General features: G+C 40.9%; 1 protein-coding gene across 1 annotated transcript; it reads right to left on the bottom strand.

Moving 5' to 3' along the window:
- Positions 1-1,386: 1,386 nt before the first annotated feature.
- Positions 1,387-4,683, bottom strand: LOC129447514 (E3 SUMO-protein ligase ZBED1-like). The gene is made up of 4 exons (XM_055209280.2): positions 4,196-4,683; positions 3,525-4,032; positions 2,815-3,001; positions 1,387-2,646 (listed from the first exon to the last, which is right to left on the bottom strand). Exons 1-4 carry the CDS (start codon positions 4,557-4,559, stop codon positions 2,173-2,175), a joined length of 1,533 nt encoding a protein of 510 aa, XP_055065255.2. The 5' UTR covers positions 4,560-4,683; the 3' UTR covers positions 1,387-2,172.
- Positions 4,684-19,501: the final 14,818 nt, after the last annotated feature.

Below are 19,501 nucleotides of genomic sequence, written 5' to 3'. Positions count from 1 at the left end.
AATGATGCATGTGGGGAGCAAAAGCTGGCCTATGTGGTCCAATCCAACAGATGAACTATTCATATACTCCTACTCAGGCGATATTGCTTTAATGCAGTGCTTCTCAAATCGAAGCGACACCAGGGGGGGCGCCCGAGACCCCAGGGAAAATACTTTTTCAGGAGGTGATTTTTAAAGACATTACACCCCAATCAGGCTGTAAACTGCTTGTTTAATTTATTGATTATATTTAATTTTTCAGTATCAAATGGTCAAAAAATATTATACTTTAAATAAGGATTGATTTTTTAATTCAGGCAAATTGATGCATTTTGTTTTTTAGTCTGTAACAGAAAAGATTTAATGTTAATAAAGTTATTCTTTGTTGTAAGTTGATCGATATTTCTTTTTTTGTGTTTTCTTGTGTTTTCTCAATGTTAATAAGGATACAAGGTTTTGCAGATGTGTAATTTTATAGGCAAATTATATTTACAGTCGCGGCGGAGAGTTGGGGGGGCGCGAAATGTTTACCTCTTCCTAGGGGGGGCGTGACAGAAAATAACTGAGAAGCACTGCTTTAATGTAACGGTTAGATGGCACAAGATTGAAAAGAAAACTAGCAAACAAAAACTCTTTTGTGAGGAACTACTTTGCTTTCGCTATGGACTTGAAGCTCAGAATGACAGGCAATCCTTTCAGCCGTTTGTTTTCTTTTTGAAAGAACGCACGTGCATTTGAATGTTGGGAATCTCTCATTTTAAAGAGTTGAACTTCATTTAATTTTGTCACAATTTCACAGAAGGCTTATAATTAGGAAATATCCAAGCTAAGCTTATATTCTGTATATATGTATGTATGTATTTTTAAGTTGAAAACATTGTTAAAAAATATATTTTTATAATTCTTCTAAATAAAAATAGCTCACAGAAAAATGGTGTTAAAACCCGCACAGAGCGAAGTCTGAGTCAAATAGTTTCAAGTCGTTCGTTAGTACGAATTCAGTAATGTTTGATCTTACAGAAATTACATTATACCAAATATAATACCCAAACCCAAGTGAAGATTAAAGTTTGAGAACTTGACAAAGTACGCAATCATTTAAACAGACTCAAAGCACCAAGGTAAACCCGGAGCGAACGAAAAAAACATACGCTCCGTCCCAAACCGCATACTTCCATACTATATAGTAGGCGAAAAGCACTACTTCTCATATTGAAGTAGGCGGTTTGGGACGCAGTGATAGACTACATAACAGACTGCTCAGTCGGCATATGAATATCTTCTCTGTTTAGTTTGACATGTTTTTGTAAAGAAAGACAACAAAAAATTTAGTCTACCTGCTCCGGTGAAAGCCTGTTCTTCTGACTACAATAATGCCGGGCTGCGGAGAAAACAAGAGACGGATCTAACAAGAATATCTGAATTTAACATTATTTTACAAATAACTTAAGCTGCCTCGATACATAATCTTCTGACACTGACTGTGCAAAGTTACAAGCTTAATTTAACAACACAAAGACGGGCTATTATTGTCTGCTTTTAAAAGAGCACCATATATAATTAATGTTCTCCGTTTCATTTCGTTCTCGGTGTCTGTCTCGTTATTAACAAAGTAAAGTAGACTATATAGCAGGAAGCTAACAAACCTCTCATGATGCGCTGATGCGGGTGGCGGAGAAGCACGTCTAAATAACATGTGAGCCGGTGGCCAAAATGGACAACCCGGAGTTAAAAGTAAATACTCAAATTTGTCTGCTATCTGAATTGCCAAGCAATCAGAAATACATAAAAAAAAATCTTTCTAAAATCACTAGTGGTGGAATGATTTGCAAATGATGCGAAATAGTGGTTACTATTATATATATGGGTATATATTAGAGGTGGGCATAGATTAATTTTTTTAATCTAGATTAATCTCACTGTAATCTTGAAATTAATCTAGATTAATCTAGATTAAAATGACTCATTTGAATTCCGCAAAATGCATTCAGAATATGTGTAATACCCAAATAATGACTAAAAGTAAGTCTTTGAGAATGGGTTTCTCAAGATGAAAATAAATCATGTTCAATAAGATGTACTTGTGTTTACTAACTGTTTATTCAGTTTAACATGAATTTTGAACAGTAGGCCTACATACGAGGTCATGATGAACTGTTTACAGTCAGTAGCTTTGTGTCAATCAGTCAAGCTCTATTTCTCCTTTTTCCACCAGTAACTCAAGCAAACCAGCTTGTTCACATTTTCTGGTGACAAACTAGATCTCCTCTTCTGCACAATATGGCCTGCTAAAGAAAAAAGTCTCTCGCACGGGACAGTTGTGGCAGGAGTCCCCAAGTATTTACGGGCAATGTGGGCCATCTTACCATAGACAGCAGTGTGCTCCGACCACCACTTCAGTGGACACTCATCTAGACTGGCACTGGGCTTTACCTTGTACCTCTCCACAGTACTGTCTTCTGGTTTCTCCTCATCTGATTCTGAGTCTGATCCTATCAGTAGCAGGGCGGTTTTCTTCTTGGGTGGCTCAGGGTTCTCCTCCCTGAGTGTCTGCAAAGCAGGTTCTTCTTCCTTCAACAACTCACTTAGCTTTGCCCACACTGGCTCCCTCTCTGCTCTGGGCAAGCACTTGAGGTCCTTAAATCGTGGATCTAGAGCAGTCGCCACCTTTGATGAATAAAAAAATAATTATTATTGTATTGATGAAAATTTCACTTTCCAAATCCAACCTCCATATTTCTTTATGATTAATTAATCTATTCATTGACCGATCTACTGGCTTGACAGTCTATAATGGTCAAACAATGCAGTTATCTTCTGGTCAGTCTGACATACCTTAAGCCATTCCAGATTTATTTTCTCCCTCCGCTGGTTGAGGTCCTTGGTAAAGGCAGCCTTGAATCGCACAATATAGGCAGGATCATCGTCTGAGATCTTCATCGTGTGCTGGAGGTGGCACAGGGCAGGAAGAACCACAGAGCAGGATACATACTTATCCCCACCAAGGAGCTCAGTGATGTACCTAGACAGACAGACAGACAGACACACACACACACACACACACACACAGACAAACACACACACACAGACAAACACACACACACACACACAGACAAACACACACACACAGACAAACACACACACACAGACAAACACACACACACACACACACAGACAAACACACAGACAAACAAACACACACACACAGACAAACAAACACACACACACAGACAACACACACACACACACAGACAACACACACAGACAAACACACACACAGACAAACACACACACAGACAAACACACGCACAGACAAACACACGCACAGACAAACACACACACACACAGACAAACAGACACACAGACAAACAGACACAGACACACACAGCAATAAGTAATTAATGACGGATTCATTTAACTCAGATTACACATTTTTAAAGTGCTTAATCACATTACATTTAAGGGCACGTGTTTCTTAAATACAACCTGACATTTAAAATAACTTGTATGCCATTTCATGAACACGCTATCTTTGTAGACTATACCTGCATGGCTCCAGCAGTTTCTCTAGCTTTGCCAACTTCTCATATTCAGCATCTGTTGGGAGGGTCAGATTGTGCTTCTGCTGAGACAGCGTTGTGTGCAGTGCGTCTCTGTTGCGCCTCAGGCGTTTGATCATCTCGAGGGTGGAATTCCACCGTGTTGGAACATCTTGCACGAGTGGCTCCTGAACTTGTCCAAGGGAGGCTTGCTGGACATTCAGCTCGTCTGTGTTGGCCGGACTATGTTTGAAAAGTCTGACCACTTTACGGCACTTAGCAAGTACACCATCAAAACCACCTTCCCGAAGTGACATTATAATAGCTCTCTGTACAACATGCGCAACACAGGGCAAATGCTCGAATGGCAGTATCCTCCCTGCTGCCACCATATTAGGAGCACTGTCTGTTCCAATAGTGCTGATTTTGTCAGCTATCCCCCACTGATTAGCGACATCTAGAAACTGCCTGGCACATGCTTCTGCAAAGTGACGCTCCTCTGTTTTCATCACACCTAACGGACAAAGTAGATCAGAATAAATTAACTGCTAGTAGTAAACAACTAGCAAGCATCAAGATGCAAACATAATGTTGTGGTAATTTGTGGTGTCGTGGTAATTAATAGGCTAAATAATTAAATTAAATTATGTAATTTAAAATTAAATAGCGTCGCCTACCTAAAGCGAAGGAGTGAAGTTCCCAGCTGGCATCGATGAGATGTACAGTAACACCGAGGTAGTTGTCGTTGTTAACCGATGTCCAGTGGTCGCCAGTCAATGCTACACAACTCGCCTCTACAATCTTTTCATCTTTTGCGGCTTTCTCTGCGGCGTGCTGGTCATGTATTCTCCTAATGATAGTTCGCCTCGCAGGTAGTTTGTAAGATGGGTCACCTGTGGCCGCCTGGAGAACAAGCTCGAGCCCATCATCTTCAACCACGCTTATGGGTCGGCAGCTGGTGGCAATCCACTGAGCGAGGAGAGTAGTTAGCTTGGCTGAAAGAGCTGCGCTTACAGGCTTGCCACGGTTGCACTCAAACATGGTAGTTTGACGACGACGACTCTTCACCTGCGCTACATCAGTGCTTGGCCTGGCATCGTCCACATTAGCAAAGGGATGCTTTGCGTTTAGGTGGTACTTGAGACTGGAAGAACTCCTACAGTAAACTAATTCCGCATTGCACAATGTGCAAACAACCTTAGTCTTGTCGAAGTTTCCATTGGGAAGCTTTTTAAAAATAAATTTTCCCTGAAGCAAACCCGGCGGCTTCGTTGCTGCATCCGTGTTTGCACGTCACGTTTAATGAGGCATACACACAGGTTCGAAGACTCATTCTCGCCCCCTAGAGTGCAATTCGGCTAAGTATACATCCGCGCTAAAATATCAAGGTGAAACTCATCATAGCTTGCGTAATATAGACCCAGCTCCCAACCCAATTTTGAGAATAGATTAACGGCGATACTTTTGTTATCGCGCGATAAGAGTCTCACGTTAACGCCGATAACGGCCCACCCCTAGTGTGTATATATATATATATATATATATATATATATGATACAGATATTTACCTGATAATATGTTTTTTGTGACTTGTTTTAGGAAGTTCGATTGATTCGCATTCCCCTCGAGATGGTAACTATGTAATTGCATTTTAATCAATATATTATTCATAATGGTCATGAATGTTTTATCTAATGATTTATTTTTTTGTAATGTGATTACCGTCTCATCTCTGTCAACACCAGAACAGCAGCCACATCAGACCGTTTCTGCCAACTGGCAGAATCAAGGTACACTAAAACACACACACACACACACACACACACACACACACACACACACACACACACACACACACACACACACACACACACAAACACACACAAACGCATAATGTATACATTATCTAATAAAATGTTTCTGTGACTTGTTTTAGGAAGTGTGAATAAACCACAATCTCTTCGAGATGGTAACTATACAATTTCATTATAATTATTCGATTATGTTGTCGTCTTATGGCAGACTAATGATGTCTTGGTAGTGCTGTTTTTATTACTTTTGTTTATTACTCTTTAATCTCATTTATGCTTCCACATAAATTCTGCACAGACATCTACAAGGTATTTGAGAGTCTTGAAAGATGGATGATGTTAAAACTGGACCAAATACAAACAAGCATCATGTCAGCAGTGGACATAATGAGCCAGTCAATAAGCCAGCCAAGCACCTCTGTTTCCGATCTCACAGAGGTGCTAGAGCAGCCGTGTAAGAGTGTAGAAGATCTAGAAGATTTGTGTAACAAGCTAAAAGATGCAGAATTTCAAAAGAAGATGGTATGTTCCATAACACAAGCTACATTACTATATTTTGAATAATTTGCTGTTGTGTTTAATAACTGATTGTTATTGTTTGTAGATTCGTTATCTGTGTCTGCAGAGTGGTGGCAGCTTGGGAAATGGAATAAGGAGGATGCTGAAAAAAATTGGAGAAAATTCCCTATGGGGACTGTACAGTTATAAAGGCAGAAAGGGCAAACTTAAATTTCAGGATCTCCTTATTAATGACGTCATCATGCGTAAGTTGCAAAACTTGCCACTAATGACTAATAATCTGTCTATCTCTAGATCTTAAACTATTTGGATTACTGTAAACAAAAAATTGTGTCAACTAATAATTTTAAGTTAAATTAACTCAAAATTTAAGGACATCCATGTGACATACTTTTTTAAGTTGAACTAACATTTCTTTTAAAGGGGCCATGGCATGAAAATGTTAGCATTGCCACTTTGTAGGTGGTAGCAAAAATAGGTCATTGAAATTTGGCTTTCATTATGTCATAACAGGGTTTCCGCGGGGTTGTAAAAGGTAGTAAAAGGTAGTAAATTAAATTATGCCAAATTAAGGCCAGTAAAAAGTAGTAAAAAGTAGTAAGCGTCATCTGACGAGGTAGTACATTTTCGATTGCCTTTTGTAATGTTATGATGCCTGGAAATTAGTTCAAATCACCTGCATATCTGGGCAAATAATCAAAGATCTTTCGTCTCTGGGATGTGATCAAAGCCTGGAGTGGAGCCAAATCACGTTCCTCTCTCCGCAGTAAGCGTTCTGTAATCACTACGGACCGGATCCACTCCGGGTTTTCTGACTGTATCACGTTAAGCTGAGGTGTAAGTTTATTTCAGCTAGCATGGTCAAACTTATAATGCAGGAAGGCTCCGATGTTTTGAAGATCGATAAAGGTGTAAAAGGCTTAGCGAAATGATGAAGATTGGCAAGCCTTTCAGTTCGTGGGCTAAGAAAACCAAACAGGTAATTGCGTGTCTTTGCACAGTATGACTAACGTAAGGGGTCCTGTATTTTGGGGGTAAATGATTTCTCGCGTTACTGATCATCCGCGGCACGCTTTTTAATGCTATGCTGATATAGCCAGTGGCTGGTACAACGGGTTTGTTTAACTCGTGGGTAAACTTCATGTGGCGCCACAACAACCAAAAGGCAGATGACATCCAAATCCCTTGAGTGCGATTGACGAGGAATCATAAGAGGAGACTGCTTCCGAAATGCTCTCGCGGGACTTTGATGTCATCCACCTGTCGGTTCTTGCAGTTGCATTTGCGTGTGGTCACAAAAAGGTAACATTTGTACATATATTTAAGCACAGCAGTTTAAAAACAAGTGATTTTAAGCCATTCAAACACAAACAACAGTGCGTCCGCTGTTTCTGTGTCAGAGGAGCACGCTAGCCGCGCATTCGTTTCTCATTGAGCTTGTGTTGTACGTATTTTGCCGCTTTATTGGCCTTAAATAACACACATGCCTCAAAAATCCCGTCTTTGCAAATATCCTCATATAAACACGACCATTTAGGTCTTAAGAGAAAGTAAACAGCAGAAACATTGCGCACAAACTAGCACATCAGCGCTGCCTCTATTGTAACATAATAATTTGTTGATAAAGGTACAGTCATTCAATTAACAACTGTCACTATGGTTACAGACATCCTGTGCGAATTCTACACGAGTTTGACTCGAGTTACTCGTTCAGGGTTTATATTCATACATAAAGTTACTGTATTAGAGCTGTGACTGTAAGCTGTTGTGTGAACAGAACAGACCCTGGATTATTTGTTTATGTGTACTGAATAATATGATATGAAAAGTTATATTTGTTCACATTAGTAAATGCATTATATAACATAAACAAACAATGAAAAATATAGAGTATATAATCATTAATTAATTCTTGTTTATGTCATTACAGTAATTTATGGTGGTTCATGGTGCATTCACTAATGTTAACAGTTTCAACTTTGATTAAAAAATTATTAGTAAATGCTAAAATAAATACATTTACAATTAATAAATAATTAATAAAAGATTCATTAAAGGTGGTGATATTCATGTTTTCTTTTTATACAGTATAGTGAGTTATTTAGCTGTTTCGCCTTAATCTGAAATGCCCTGCAAACTACAGCTAGCTATATATGCCACATAAGACTTCAATATGGAATTTATGACAAAAAAATCTCCCCTTAAAATGCTATTGGTCTCGCCCACATAAAGTGTTAGGTAAAGGAATATGACTTGGCCTGAAAAATATTTCAGTCAAAAGAATTTTTTTCACTTTAATTCTTTTTTGTATGTTATATATGTCAAAATCTGTGTAAATAATAGAAAGGTCGCTGATTAACACTTGCAATTCAGTGTCGTGATGGTTTTAAAAAATATTCTGTGAAGGTAGTAAAAAAGGTAGTAAAAAGTAGTAAATTTAACTCAAGGATTTCTGTATAAACCCTGCATAAGGATATTTTATTAGAATAATACCGCCCCCTTAATCTGCACTATCCAATCACTGCACTGCCAGTTAGTGCAGAGAGAAAAGAAGGACTTGACAGCACAATTGAGTTTGAATTACATCAAACCACCATCATTGTGATCAGTGTTTGCACTTCATCCGCTCATTTGCATTTTAAAAAACACACCCAAAACGACACATTTTTGCTCACACCTACAAAGTGGCAATGCTAACATTTTCATGCTATGACCCCTTTAACAGTGTTGTAAAGAAGTTGTAAATAAGATTTGGTATGTTGTAAATGTTGTTCCTACTTTTAAATGTAAAAGTTGTAAGTTCTACTCAATACATATACAGTTAGGTCCAGAAATATTGGGATAGATGCACATTGTGTTATTTTAGCTCTTTACCAAAATTTATTCCAGTTACCGTTTTATTTCAGCTTTATTTATTCACATCAAAAAGCTTTTCTCAAATCCTCTCGTCACCTACGAGCATTTCCCGGGTATCCCCTGAAACATCACTATCTCTCCAAAAATGGTGTTACACGTTTTAGAGCCAATCAGAAATCAGATAAATGCTGATCATTTGTCAATGGGAAACCCCCGGGCACACGATTAATCCAGCAATCCTCCTGTCAGACTGGCAGCACTCTCCTCTCCTATTTAACTCCTTTTTGAATTGTTTACACTGTTATTGTCAACTAGCCTACACAAAGATATGATTGCATAGGCAAGCATTATTTGTTTTCTTTTTGCTTGTCTCTCTGCCTCTCTCAATTTCTCTCACACTCGCGAGCACACACGCGAACATGCACGCGCGCGCACACACACACACACAAACACACATTCTGGTTTCCATGTTTTGTGGGGACATTCCATAGACATAATGTTCTATTCCCCTCCCCTAACTCAAACCCCAACCATCACAGAAACCTTTCTGTTACTTCACATTTTCAATAGGGCTTATTCGCAAACACCGGCAGTAGCTAACCGCGGCCATATTGTTGACATGACATCTGTCCTGCCCCTAGCAGCACATAGATTTGAGTTGAGGTGAACAGTAGCCTAATGGCTTCATCTCATCGGTATCAAAAGTAGATAAGCTTGATTGGCGTGGAACCATATCAAATAGACCCAATAGCCTTAAGTAAAGATCCGTCCTTATTGCCAGGCGTAACTTATCTGGATATTTATAAATATATTGTTCATACAGTATCCGCATACAACATACAAGCACTGAAGGGCCGTTCACATTATAATGATAACTATAACGATAACTATATAAGCGTCCACATCACCAAACAATACGTTGCTCACGGCACTCGTGCAAATCACTTGCCTTTAAAATTGCTTGTAATACAAACTTTTGCAGATGTCCTCAACATGCTGCGTTTCGCGTAACTCTAAACAAAAGTAAATATAATAGTTTGTGTAATCTCTTAACTTTTGGCATAACAGTTAGTTAAAGGCGGAGTCCACGTTGTTTGAAAAACGCTTTGGAAAAGGAGACGGGCCGACTACCAAAACACACTTATAGCTAATCAAGTCAAATCAAATGCCGGGTTGCGTATGTGTGGGGCGGGTCTATCAACAGAAGGTCCAGATTCTATTGGGGTAGGTGTGACGAATGTCAGCGCCAACGCTCCCGGTACTTCCCATTCACCCGAATATTAACTACATTCCCCATCATGCACTGTGACCCGCTGATTTCACACCAGCTGCAGCGTATCAGCGGGTCTATTTAACCTGGGACTCTGCCACCTGAACTTTGCGAAGTCTTGTTTGCCCTAGCAGCATTTCTGAGCGTTTTCCCTGTGTGTACCCGTGTTTGATTTCCTGGTGATATTTCGGACTGTCTCTTGGTTTATTGATTCTTGCCGCCTGCCCTGAACTTGGACTGGATTACGATTACGACTGCTTTCTGCCTGCCCCGATCTTGGACTGATTAACGTTTATGATTGATTGCCGCCTGCCCCGAACCTGGTCTGTTATATGTTTATGATTACTTGGATGTGCCCATTGTTTACTATTGTTTGCTGTTTGAAAACATCAATAAAGAGTTGCAAATGGAACCTAACCTGTCAGTCTCGTCACAGAAGACTTCACCACCACAGGCTCCAGCAACCGTGGCACAGCTTACAGGCGAGCTGTCCACACAAGCAAACATCCTGGCGGCTCATCAACATCAGTTAGTCCGACTGACATCTCTCACGGAGGAATTAGTTCGCTCTGTGCAGAGTTTAGCTACATCGGCTACCGCCGCTACACCAGTTCCCACGCCTCTGCCACCTCAACCCAGAGCCACGCCCCTGGCTTCAGTTACACCCCGTCTGGCATTCCCTGAAAAGTTTGATGGCACCCCAGAGCGATGTAAAGGCTTTCTCATGCAGTGTGAGCTTTTCATCGCTCAGCAACTCAACATTTACAACACGGAGGTTAGTAAAATCTCGTTGATTTGTTCTTTGCTTACTGGGAAAGCATTGGAGTGGGCTACGGCATTATGGGCAGCTGGCAACTTTAACCAATGTACCTTTGATGAGTTTAAGAGCACCATGAAAGCTGTGTTTGAACACCCAGCAGGAGGTCGAGACCCAGGTGAACAATTACTTACCCTTAGACAGGGGCGCCGCTCAGCGGCCGAATACGCCCTGACCTTCCGCACACTCGCCGCACAGACCAACTGGGTTGAAGATACCTTGAAGACATTGTTTCGTCAAGGTCTAAGTCAGGAGTTACAGTCCGAGTTAGCCTGCCGTGACGAAGGGAGGAGTTTTGATGAATTCGTCAAGCTGGCTATACGAGTGGATAATTTAGTACGCAGTCGCAGACCAGTCCGTGTATTTGAGACTTACACAATTCATTCAGTACTTTCACCTGACACGAGTGAACCCATGCAAGTGGGCAGAGCACGACTCACGGCGGATGAGAGAGAACGCCGCTTTCGTCAACGTCTATGCCTGTATTGTGGTGAAGCTGGCCATGTCCTGGCTGTCTGTCCCTCACGACCAGCTCAGACACGCTTAGGTCGGGTGAGTGCATCTATTCCATCTACTACATTTGAATGTATGGAAGTTTCTGTCTCGTTGACATGGCAACAAAGTAAATTTAACACCAAAGCATTACTTGATTCCGGGGCTGCGGGAAACTTTATTGATGCGGGATTAGTGAAGTCTCATGGAATCTCAGTAACCCCTTGTGTACCCCCTCTCTCTATCGCAGCGTTAGACGGACGACCATTGGGCACCGGTCACGTCACGCATATCACCCAAAGCATCACGCTTGTCACCAAACACAACCATACAGAAAATATTGTCTTTTATGTCATCTCATCTCCGCACAATCCAGTCATTTTGGGCTTCCCCTGGTTGCATTTACACAACCCTCTCGTTTCTTGGAAGGAAAAGAGCATTCTGAAGTGGAGTGATGAATGCAGGAAATCCTGTCTGAGTAAGTCACCTGATCTCTCTGTGTGTACATCACAAATTAACTCAGTTCCCAGTTTACCTGATAATGTTCCCCATGAGTATTCAGACCTAGCCATTGCATTCAGCAAGACCAAGGCCACACAGTTGCCACCTCATCGAGCTAGTGATTGTGCTATAGAACTGTTACCTGATGCTGTGCCACCTAGAGGACGCATCTTTCCTCTATCAGAACCTGAACAACAAGCCATGAAGAAATACATCGCAGAAGAACTTGAGAAGGGCTTCATACGCCATTCTACGTCACCAGCATCTGCAGGGTTTTTCTTCGTGGGCAAGAAAGATGGCAGTCTTAGATCATGTATTGATTATCGGGGCCTAAATGACATCACAGTGAAATTCCGCTATCCATTACCCCTGGTACCAGCTGCTTTGGAACAACTACGCAGTGCCAAGATTTACAGCAAGTTGGACCTCCGAAGTGCTTACAGTACAACCTGATTCGTATTCGTGAAGGGGATGAATGGAAGACAGCATTCTCCACAAGTGATGGTCACTATGAATATTTGGTGATGCCCTTCGGTCTATCTAACAGTCCGTCCGTGTTCCAGTCCTTTATTAATGATGTACTCCGGGACATGCTTAACCGATTTGTGATTGTTTACATTGATGACATACTAATTTACTCTGATTCTCTAGAACAACACGTGGTACATGTCAGAACTGTCCTCCAACGCCTCATTGAACACCAACTCTACGTGAAAGCAGAAAAATGTGAGTTTCACCAGTCATCTACGTCCTTCCTGGGGTATATCATAAGTCCAGACGGGGTGGCTATGGATGAAAAGAAGGTGGAGTCAGTTCTACAGTGGCCCAAACCAACTACGGTAAAGGAACTCCAAAGATTTCTGGGATTCGCTAACTTTTATAGAAGATTTATCAAGAATTTCAGTATTGTTGCTGCACCTTTAACTTCACTTGTGCATAAGTCTAATCACAAGCTCTCATGGAACCCGGAAGCCGAAGCTGCCTTCAGTGACCTCAAGACTCGCTTTACTTCAGCCCCCATTCTGCATCATCCAGATCCCGAGAAGCCTTTCATAGTCGAGGTGGATGCCTCGAATTCTGGAGTGGGCGCGGTATTATCACAGAGACAAGGTAACCCAGGCAAAGTTTACCCCTGTGCTTTCTATTCTAGGAAACTGAATCCTGCTGAGAGAAATTATGATGTGGGTAACCGGGAGCTTTTGGCCATGAAGGTGGCCTTGGAAGAATGGCGGCATTGGCTAGGTGGCGCCAAACACCCTTTCTTGATTCTCACAGACCATCGCAACCTGGAATATTTACAATCTGCCAAACGTCTCAATACCCGGCAGGCAAGGTGGGCTCTGTTCTTCACTAGATTTCAATTTACTATCACATACCGACCTGGATCCAAGAACACCAAAGCAGATGCATTGTCACGTATCTTTGATTCTTCACCCCAGCCTGTTTGTTCCGAGCCCATCATCCCACCCTCCCTCATTGTAGCTCCTGTTCAGTGGAATGTAATGCAAGAGATAAATCAACTCAACAATGCTAACCCACCACCAGCGGAATGCCCTGCAGACCGTACCTATGTTCCTCCATCTCACAGGAAGCAGGTCATCCAATGGGTTCACACATCTCTCTCTTCTGGACATCCGGGCATTAACTCAACTTTGGTGATGCTGAAGAACAAGTTCTGGTGGCAGTCCATGTTACCTGATGTCAGCGCGGTGGTGAATGCCTGTACGGTTTGCGCAGCCAGTAAAACTCCACACCAGAACCCAGCTGGTCTCCTCCAACCCCTTGTGATCCCACAGAGACCATGGTCTCACATAGCGGTGGATTTTGTGACGGATCTGCCTAGGTCTGATGGTAACACAGTGGTACTTTCTGTCATTGATCGTTTCTCTAAAGCATGTCGTTTTATCCCTCTGCCCAAGCTGCCATCCGCCATGGAAACCGCTGAACAGCTGCTTCATTGTGTGTTCCGGTATTACGGATTACCTGAGGACATTGTATCTGACCGGGGTCCACAATTCACGTCCAAGGTATGGAAAGCATTCTTCAAAGCATTAAACATCAACATCAGTCTTACTTCCGGTTATCATCCACAATCCAATGGTCAAGTTGAACGTCTTAATCAAGAGTTAACTAAGTTTCTCAGAGTTTACTGTCACAAGAATCAGCATGACTGGTGTCGCTTCCTACCTTGGGCGGAATATGCACAGAATTCCCTTAAGAAAACTTCCACGGGTCTCACTCCATTCCAATGCGTCCTGGGATACCAGCCACCCATCTTCCCTTGGGACGAAGAACTCGCAGACATCCCGGCCATCGATGCATGGTTCACTCGAAGTCAGGAAACTTGGCAAGAAGCTCACGTTCATCTGTCCCGAGCCATCAGGAAGGTTAAAGAAAAAGCGGATCGACATAGAACCCCAGAACCCCACTACGAACCTGGTCAGTTGGTTTGGCTCTCGTCCAGAGACCTGAAACTTCGTCTCCCCTGCAAAAAGTTGAGTCCCAGGTATGTTGGTCCTTTTAAAATTATGAAACAAGTTAATCCTGTCTCCTACCATCTTGATCTCCCCCCTAATTACCGTATCTCTCCCACTTTCCATGTTTCCCTGTTAAAACCTGCCGAGGACCGGGGAGCGGCTGTAGATTCTGGAGGATCAGGGCCCCCTCCCATCATGGTGGACGGTGAAGAGGCCTTCCTGGTCAGCGAGCTGCTGGACTCCAGACGACAGGGTTCCAACCTCCAATACCTCGTCAACTGGGAGGGTGTATGGTCCCGAGGAGAGGTCGTGGGAAATCGCTAACAACATCTTGGATCCCAACCTCATCCATGAATTCCACAGACTACACCCGGATAAACCAGCCCCGAGGTCGCCCTTGAAAGAACACTTCCCGCGTCTGGAGCCGCTCGCAGGGGGGGGGCTCTGTGACGGATGTCAGCGCCAACGCTCCCGGTACTTCCCATTCACCCGAATATTAACTACATTCCCCATCATGCACTGTGACCCGCTGATTTCACACCAGCTGCAGCGTATCAGCGGGTCTATTTAACCTGGGACTCTGCCACCTGAACTTTGCGAAGTCTTGTTTGCCCTAGCAGCATTTCTGAGCGTTTTCCCTGTGTGTACCCGTGTTTGATTTCCTGGTGATATTTCGGACTGTCTCTTGGTTTATTGATTCTTGCCGCCTGCCCTGAACTTGGACTGGATTACGATTACGACTGCTTTCTGCCTGCCCCGATCTTGGACTGATTAACGTTTATGATTGATTGCCGCCTGCCCCGAACCTGGTCTGTTATATGTTTATGATTTCTTGGATGTGCCCGTTGTTTACTATTGTTTGCTGTTTGAAAACATCAATAAAGAGTTGCAAATGGAACCTAACCTGTCAGTCTCGTCACAGTAGGGGCATGTTTGTTTAGGTGATTTCAAATATCAACATTGGCTTTCAAACATCATGGACTCCGCCTTTAATGTAATAGATTAAAAAGCATTACGTATTCAATTTTCACAGCAACTGCAGGTAATCTTATATTATAGAACTCAGCAATGTCATTTTAAGTGCTCGTGCACTTGAAGTTCAAATAGATTTTAATGCTATCAATGGTTTATCCTTCATCAGGTGGGAAAAATCGCTCAGAAAGTGATCCCAATGATGTCGTTCATTGTATCTGTATCGTTATAGTTTTGGTGTGAGCTCCGCTATTCTCTTTAATATAAAACAATTTTCAAAACTATATTTTTTATAGTTATCGTTATAATGTGAACGGCCCTTAAAGAGCCACACAGATCCAAAATCGAAACAAACCTTTATTGCAGTGTGTCATGTAGCTGTCCATCAGTGTAAACAACGTGTAAAGTAGTTGAACCAAAAAGTGCACGATTAATAAAGTTATTGGCTTCTAAAGCAGGGAGTCGACTCTGAATCGCTGAAACGAGTCGTTATAGGGAGTGAGTCTTCTTCCTGATATTTGCCACGTCACACGAACACATCCACGTCACATGAGATACTAATCTCCGCCTACAGCCTTGCCCGGGAGAAACGAAAACTATGACCTGCCCACAGCTAGTAAGTGTGTGAGTGTAAACATCAGCTCAGCTGTGTTTTCAGTTTGTGTTGTTTTCACTACCAAAGGAGACTTTTTCAAGGAGGGATATAGTAAACGTGTCTGGTTGTGAAGAATCAGTGGTTAAAAATAATTTTTAACGGAGGGATTTAACGTGTTAGACGTTTGGCAATGAAAGATGGTTCAGTACCCACTTTATTTGGAACAACATGCGTCTCCTAACCACAACCTGTAAGTATGATTATAGCTACATACTTGTTTAAATGAGTGTAAAATGTCTATAGTCATTTTCATTGCTTTGATTAATGATGAATGATACCGTTGTTTAAACTCTAACTTATATACTGTCAGAGTCACGATAGCAAGCGGTTTTGTTATGACCCGGTTAGTTTACATAAATGCTTAAATGAGTGTAAAATTTTTAGTTTCGATCGTTGTTTGTATTGCTTGGATTAATGATGAATGATGTCTTTGTTTAAACTGTTCATTTACTGTCAGAGAGTCACGTTAGCAAACGGCTAGCACATGCTCACTTACGGTTTTGTTATGACCCGGTTAGTTTACATAAATGCTTAAATGAGTGTAAAATTGTTAGTTTCGATCGTCGTTTGAATTGTTTGGATTAATGATGAATGATGTCTTTGTTTAAACTGTACATTTACTGTCAGAGAGTCACGTTAGCAAACAGCTAAAGCATGCTCACTTACGGTTTTGTTATGACCTGGTTAGTTTACATAAATGCTTAAATTAGTGGAAAATGTTAGTTTCAATCATCGTTTTAATTGCTTGGATTAATGATGAATGATGTGTATTGTTGTTAACAATGTCTTCTCAGTAAATCATGTTAGCACGAGGTCAATACATGTTGCACTGTTGTTGGTCTGTGCCACTGATCTGTGATCTGTGCAAAGACACTTTGTCAGTTGACCAATCAAAGCAGAGTAGACTACTGAAAGGTGGGGTTAAGGCAGACTGAGTCATTGAACGGCTTCACACGAATCGTTTGGGGATCTCTGAGAAATGGGGTAATTTTAAATTTATATTTTGAGAAAATTACAGTGTTTTTTGACCTTGCATGCATTTAAACCTGTTGTCCGGGACTTATAAATAGTGATAGGATGCTTAAAATTGTCATCTTACTGGCTCTTTAATTCCCTACCTAGTATCAATGCCAGACCTATTATTATGTTCATATAGTTATTAATACTAATTTAATAACTGTCTCAATTTATGGCAGCTTATTTGAAAGAGCAGTTTCAGCCACTGCTTACAGCTAACCATATGTGATCAAATTATGGGGCCAGACTTTGCTGTGAGGCATATATCCCTAACATTACCTGTGGTAAAATGATGTGGACAGACTTTGCTGTTGGGAGTCTCTCCTTTGCTGGTTCAACTCCTCCTTCCTTTCATGTTTTCTGACAGTCGGTATCGCATAAAAACTAATTCCGGGGTTCTTTTTGCTGTTGTTAGAACAGCTGTTTATTACACCACACACCATCGCGCGGTTTTAAAAAATTACATCGATAATACCATTGATAATACACACTCTGCCTCGCTTGTCAATTGACAGACTGACAGTTCTATGTCAACAACATGGCCGCCGCGAACATTGATGACGTAGATCGAATAACTCCTATAAACATAATTATGTTTGATATATAAGCTTGTTTCCTGGTTTACTGTCTACAAAAAAACGGGCAATAAACTTTAAAGGCGTTTTTCTCAGGTTTTCAGCTGGAAAAGAGGACAGACAACCTTAATTCAAATGTCTATATCTTTAAAACCATTCAAGGTATGACTTTGACTAGGATATCATTTATTAGCTTATGCTCTTTCCTCTTTCCATTGATACCAAAATCTCAATTTTGAAATTTGGGTCACTGTGACTCATTTTGCTGGATCAGGTCACAATTATAGAGTGTGGTGTTTTTTCATAAATCAGTAGGCTACATAGCAACATTGGCACAGTGATATATGTAATTCAGTCTGAACCTTGAGGTTACCGGTATTTTATCGCGCTTGGGCACACCTGTTGGCCTGCAACATTTTAGTAAATGACTCTTACTACATTTTTTTTTTTTTTTGCAAAATGGTGTTGAAACATAAAAACTACATTCTTAGAGCTTTCCAACAACATAGTTTGTCAAGATTGGTGTACGTTTAGATTATGTTATTATTATTGTTTTAAATATGTAATGCCAAATGTCCCACCTGTGGGACAGTGACAGTTAACGGTCAACTAATGTTACACCACGGGCTGTTGAATGCTTTATTCTGTTTGTTCAGGACTAGGGATGAGCGAGTAGAGCATTATCTGTATCTGTTAACTAGGGGTTGAACCAACTAGTCGACCTTGACGCAATGTCCTGACGCTTTAAGCCTGACGTCGACTAGTCGCGTTGATCACTATACTTTTTTAAAAAGTCGGTTAAAAAAGTGATCTCTAAATTAGGTTATTATAGACAGTGGACTAGTCATCTATTTCTTTTCAAGATATTTTTGTGTGAAGTGAACAAATCCCTCACACTCAGTTTTTCATAACTGGCCTGTTTGTACTTAATAAACCAATAAAAAATATTTGGCGCGAGGTCACTGCATTTGGTTTTGCATGCTCACAAGGTTTGCGAAAAGTAAATGCTACAGGCTATTTTTAAAAATAAATGAATAATACATAAATTTCTTTATTCGAATATTAAATAAAATACAGCAATAAAATAATTAAAATGAAAGTCTCCCCTGGTTGTGTTCCAAATTATTAACATTTATGTCTTTTAGGCTAACAGTAAAGTGCAGAGTAAGTTTTGTTTTTGTAAATCCTCAGACATGACTTTTACCACTTCATTAAGTTTTGCTTTGTAGAAAGCATTTCTATAAAGTGAGTTTCGTTTTGTATAAATTGTATCTTAATTTTAATAAATGTTTCATCAACCAACTGCATGTATTTAATCAATAAAAAGCAAATATAGCAGAGAACATAATAACCAGTCCTTGCATGAAGGCGCCGACACTGCGCATTCACTTGCATTGCATTGTTAACTAGAACGCACCTCATCATAAATGATTAAACAGCGTATTTCTATATGCCTCATACATTAGCATTAAATATATTTGCTACAATTGTTCTAGAACAGACAAGAGCTCTCTTGTACACAGTGTGAGACCTGCCTTGGCCGGTGCGTCTTTTAGGCATTCTGAAAGTGCTCGTTTTATCCATTGGTTTTATCGTGTTGCAGTCTCAACATTCCGCAAATGATGGGTTTAGATTTGGAAATACATGACATCTACATTTCAGTGGTAACAGGTAAGGTGATGATGATCATCCTCTGTCTTTATTATTGTTACTGTAGCACTACCTTAAAGTGACACCATGTAATTTTTCAACCTTCATAATAAATTTTCAAGACCCTTGTGGTAGTACATCGACTTTAAATAGGTTGAATGACATGTCTACCATAGCCTGAAGGGGTCTGTATCACTTTTACTCGTATTTTAAAACTTAGGGTTTCTGGTAGTAACCAGAGCATCAAAAAAACTACAAAATTCGACTGCTTTACGGCATACGTCACTTCCTCCACACAATTTCTTTTCAACGTGAATTTTGCTGGATGCTACTTAAGGAGTGTGGAGAGCGACTTATAGCATGTAACTCCG

Source organism: Misgurnus anguillicaudatus, chromosome 12, assembly GCF_027580225.2.
Source record: "Misgurnus anguillicaudatus chromosome 12, ASM2758022v2, whole genome shotgun sequence".
NCBI lineage: Eukaryota > Metazoa > Chordata > Actinopteri > Cypriniformes > Cobitidae > Misgurnus > Misgurnus anguillicaudatus.
The sequence above is the reverse complement of the archived record's forward strand: the minus strand, read 5'-3'. Positions and strand labels throughout refer to the sequence as shown.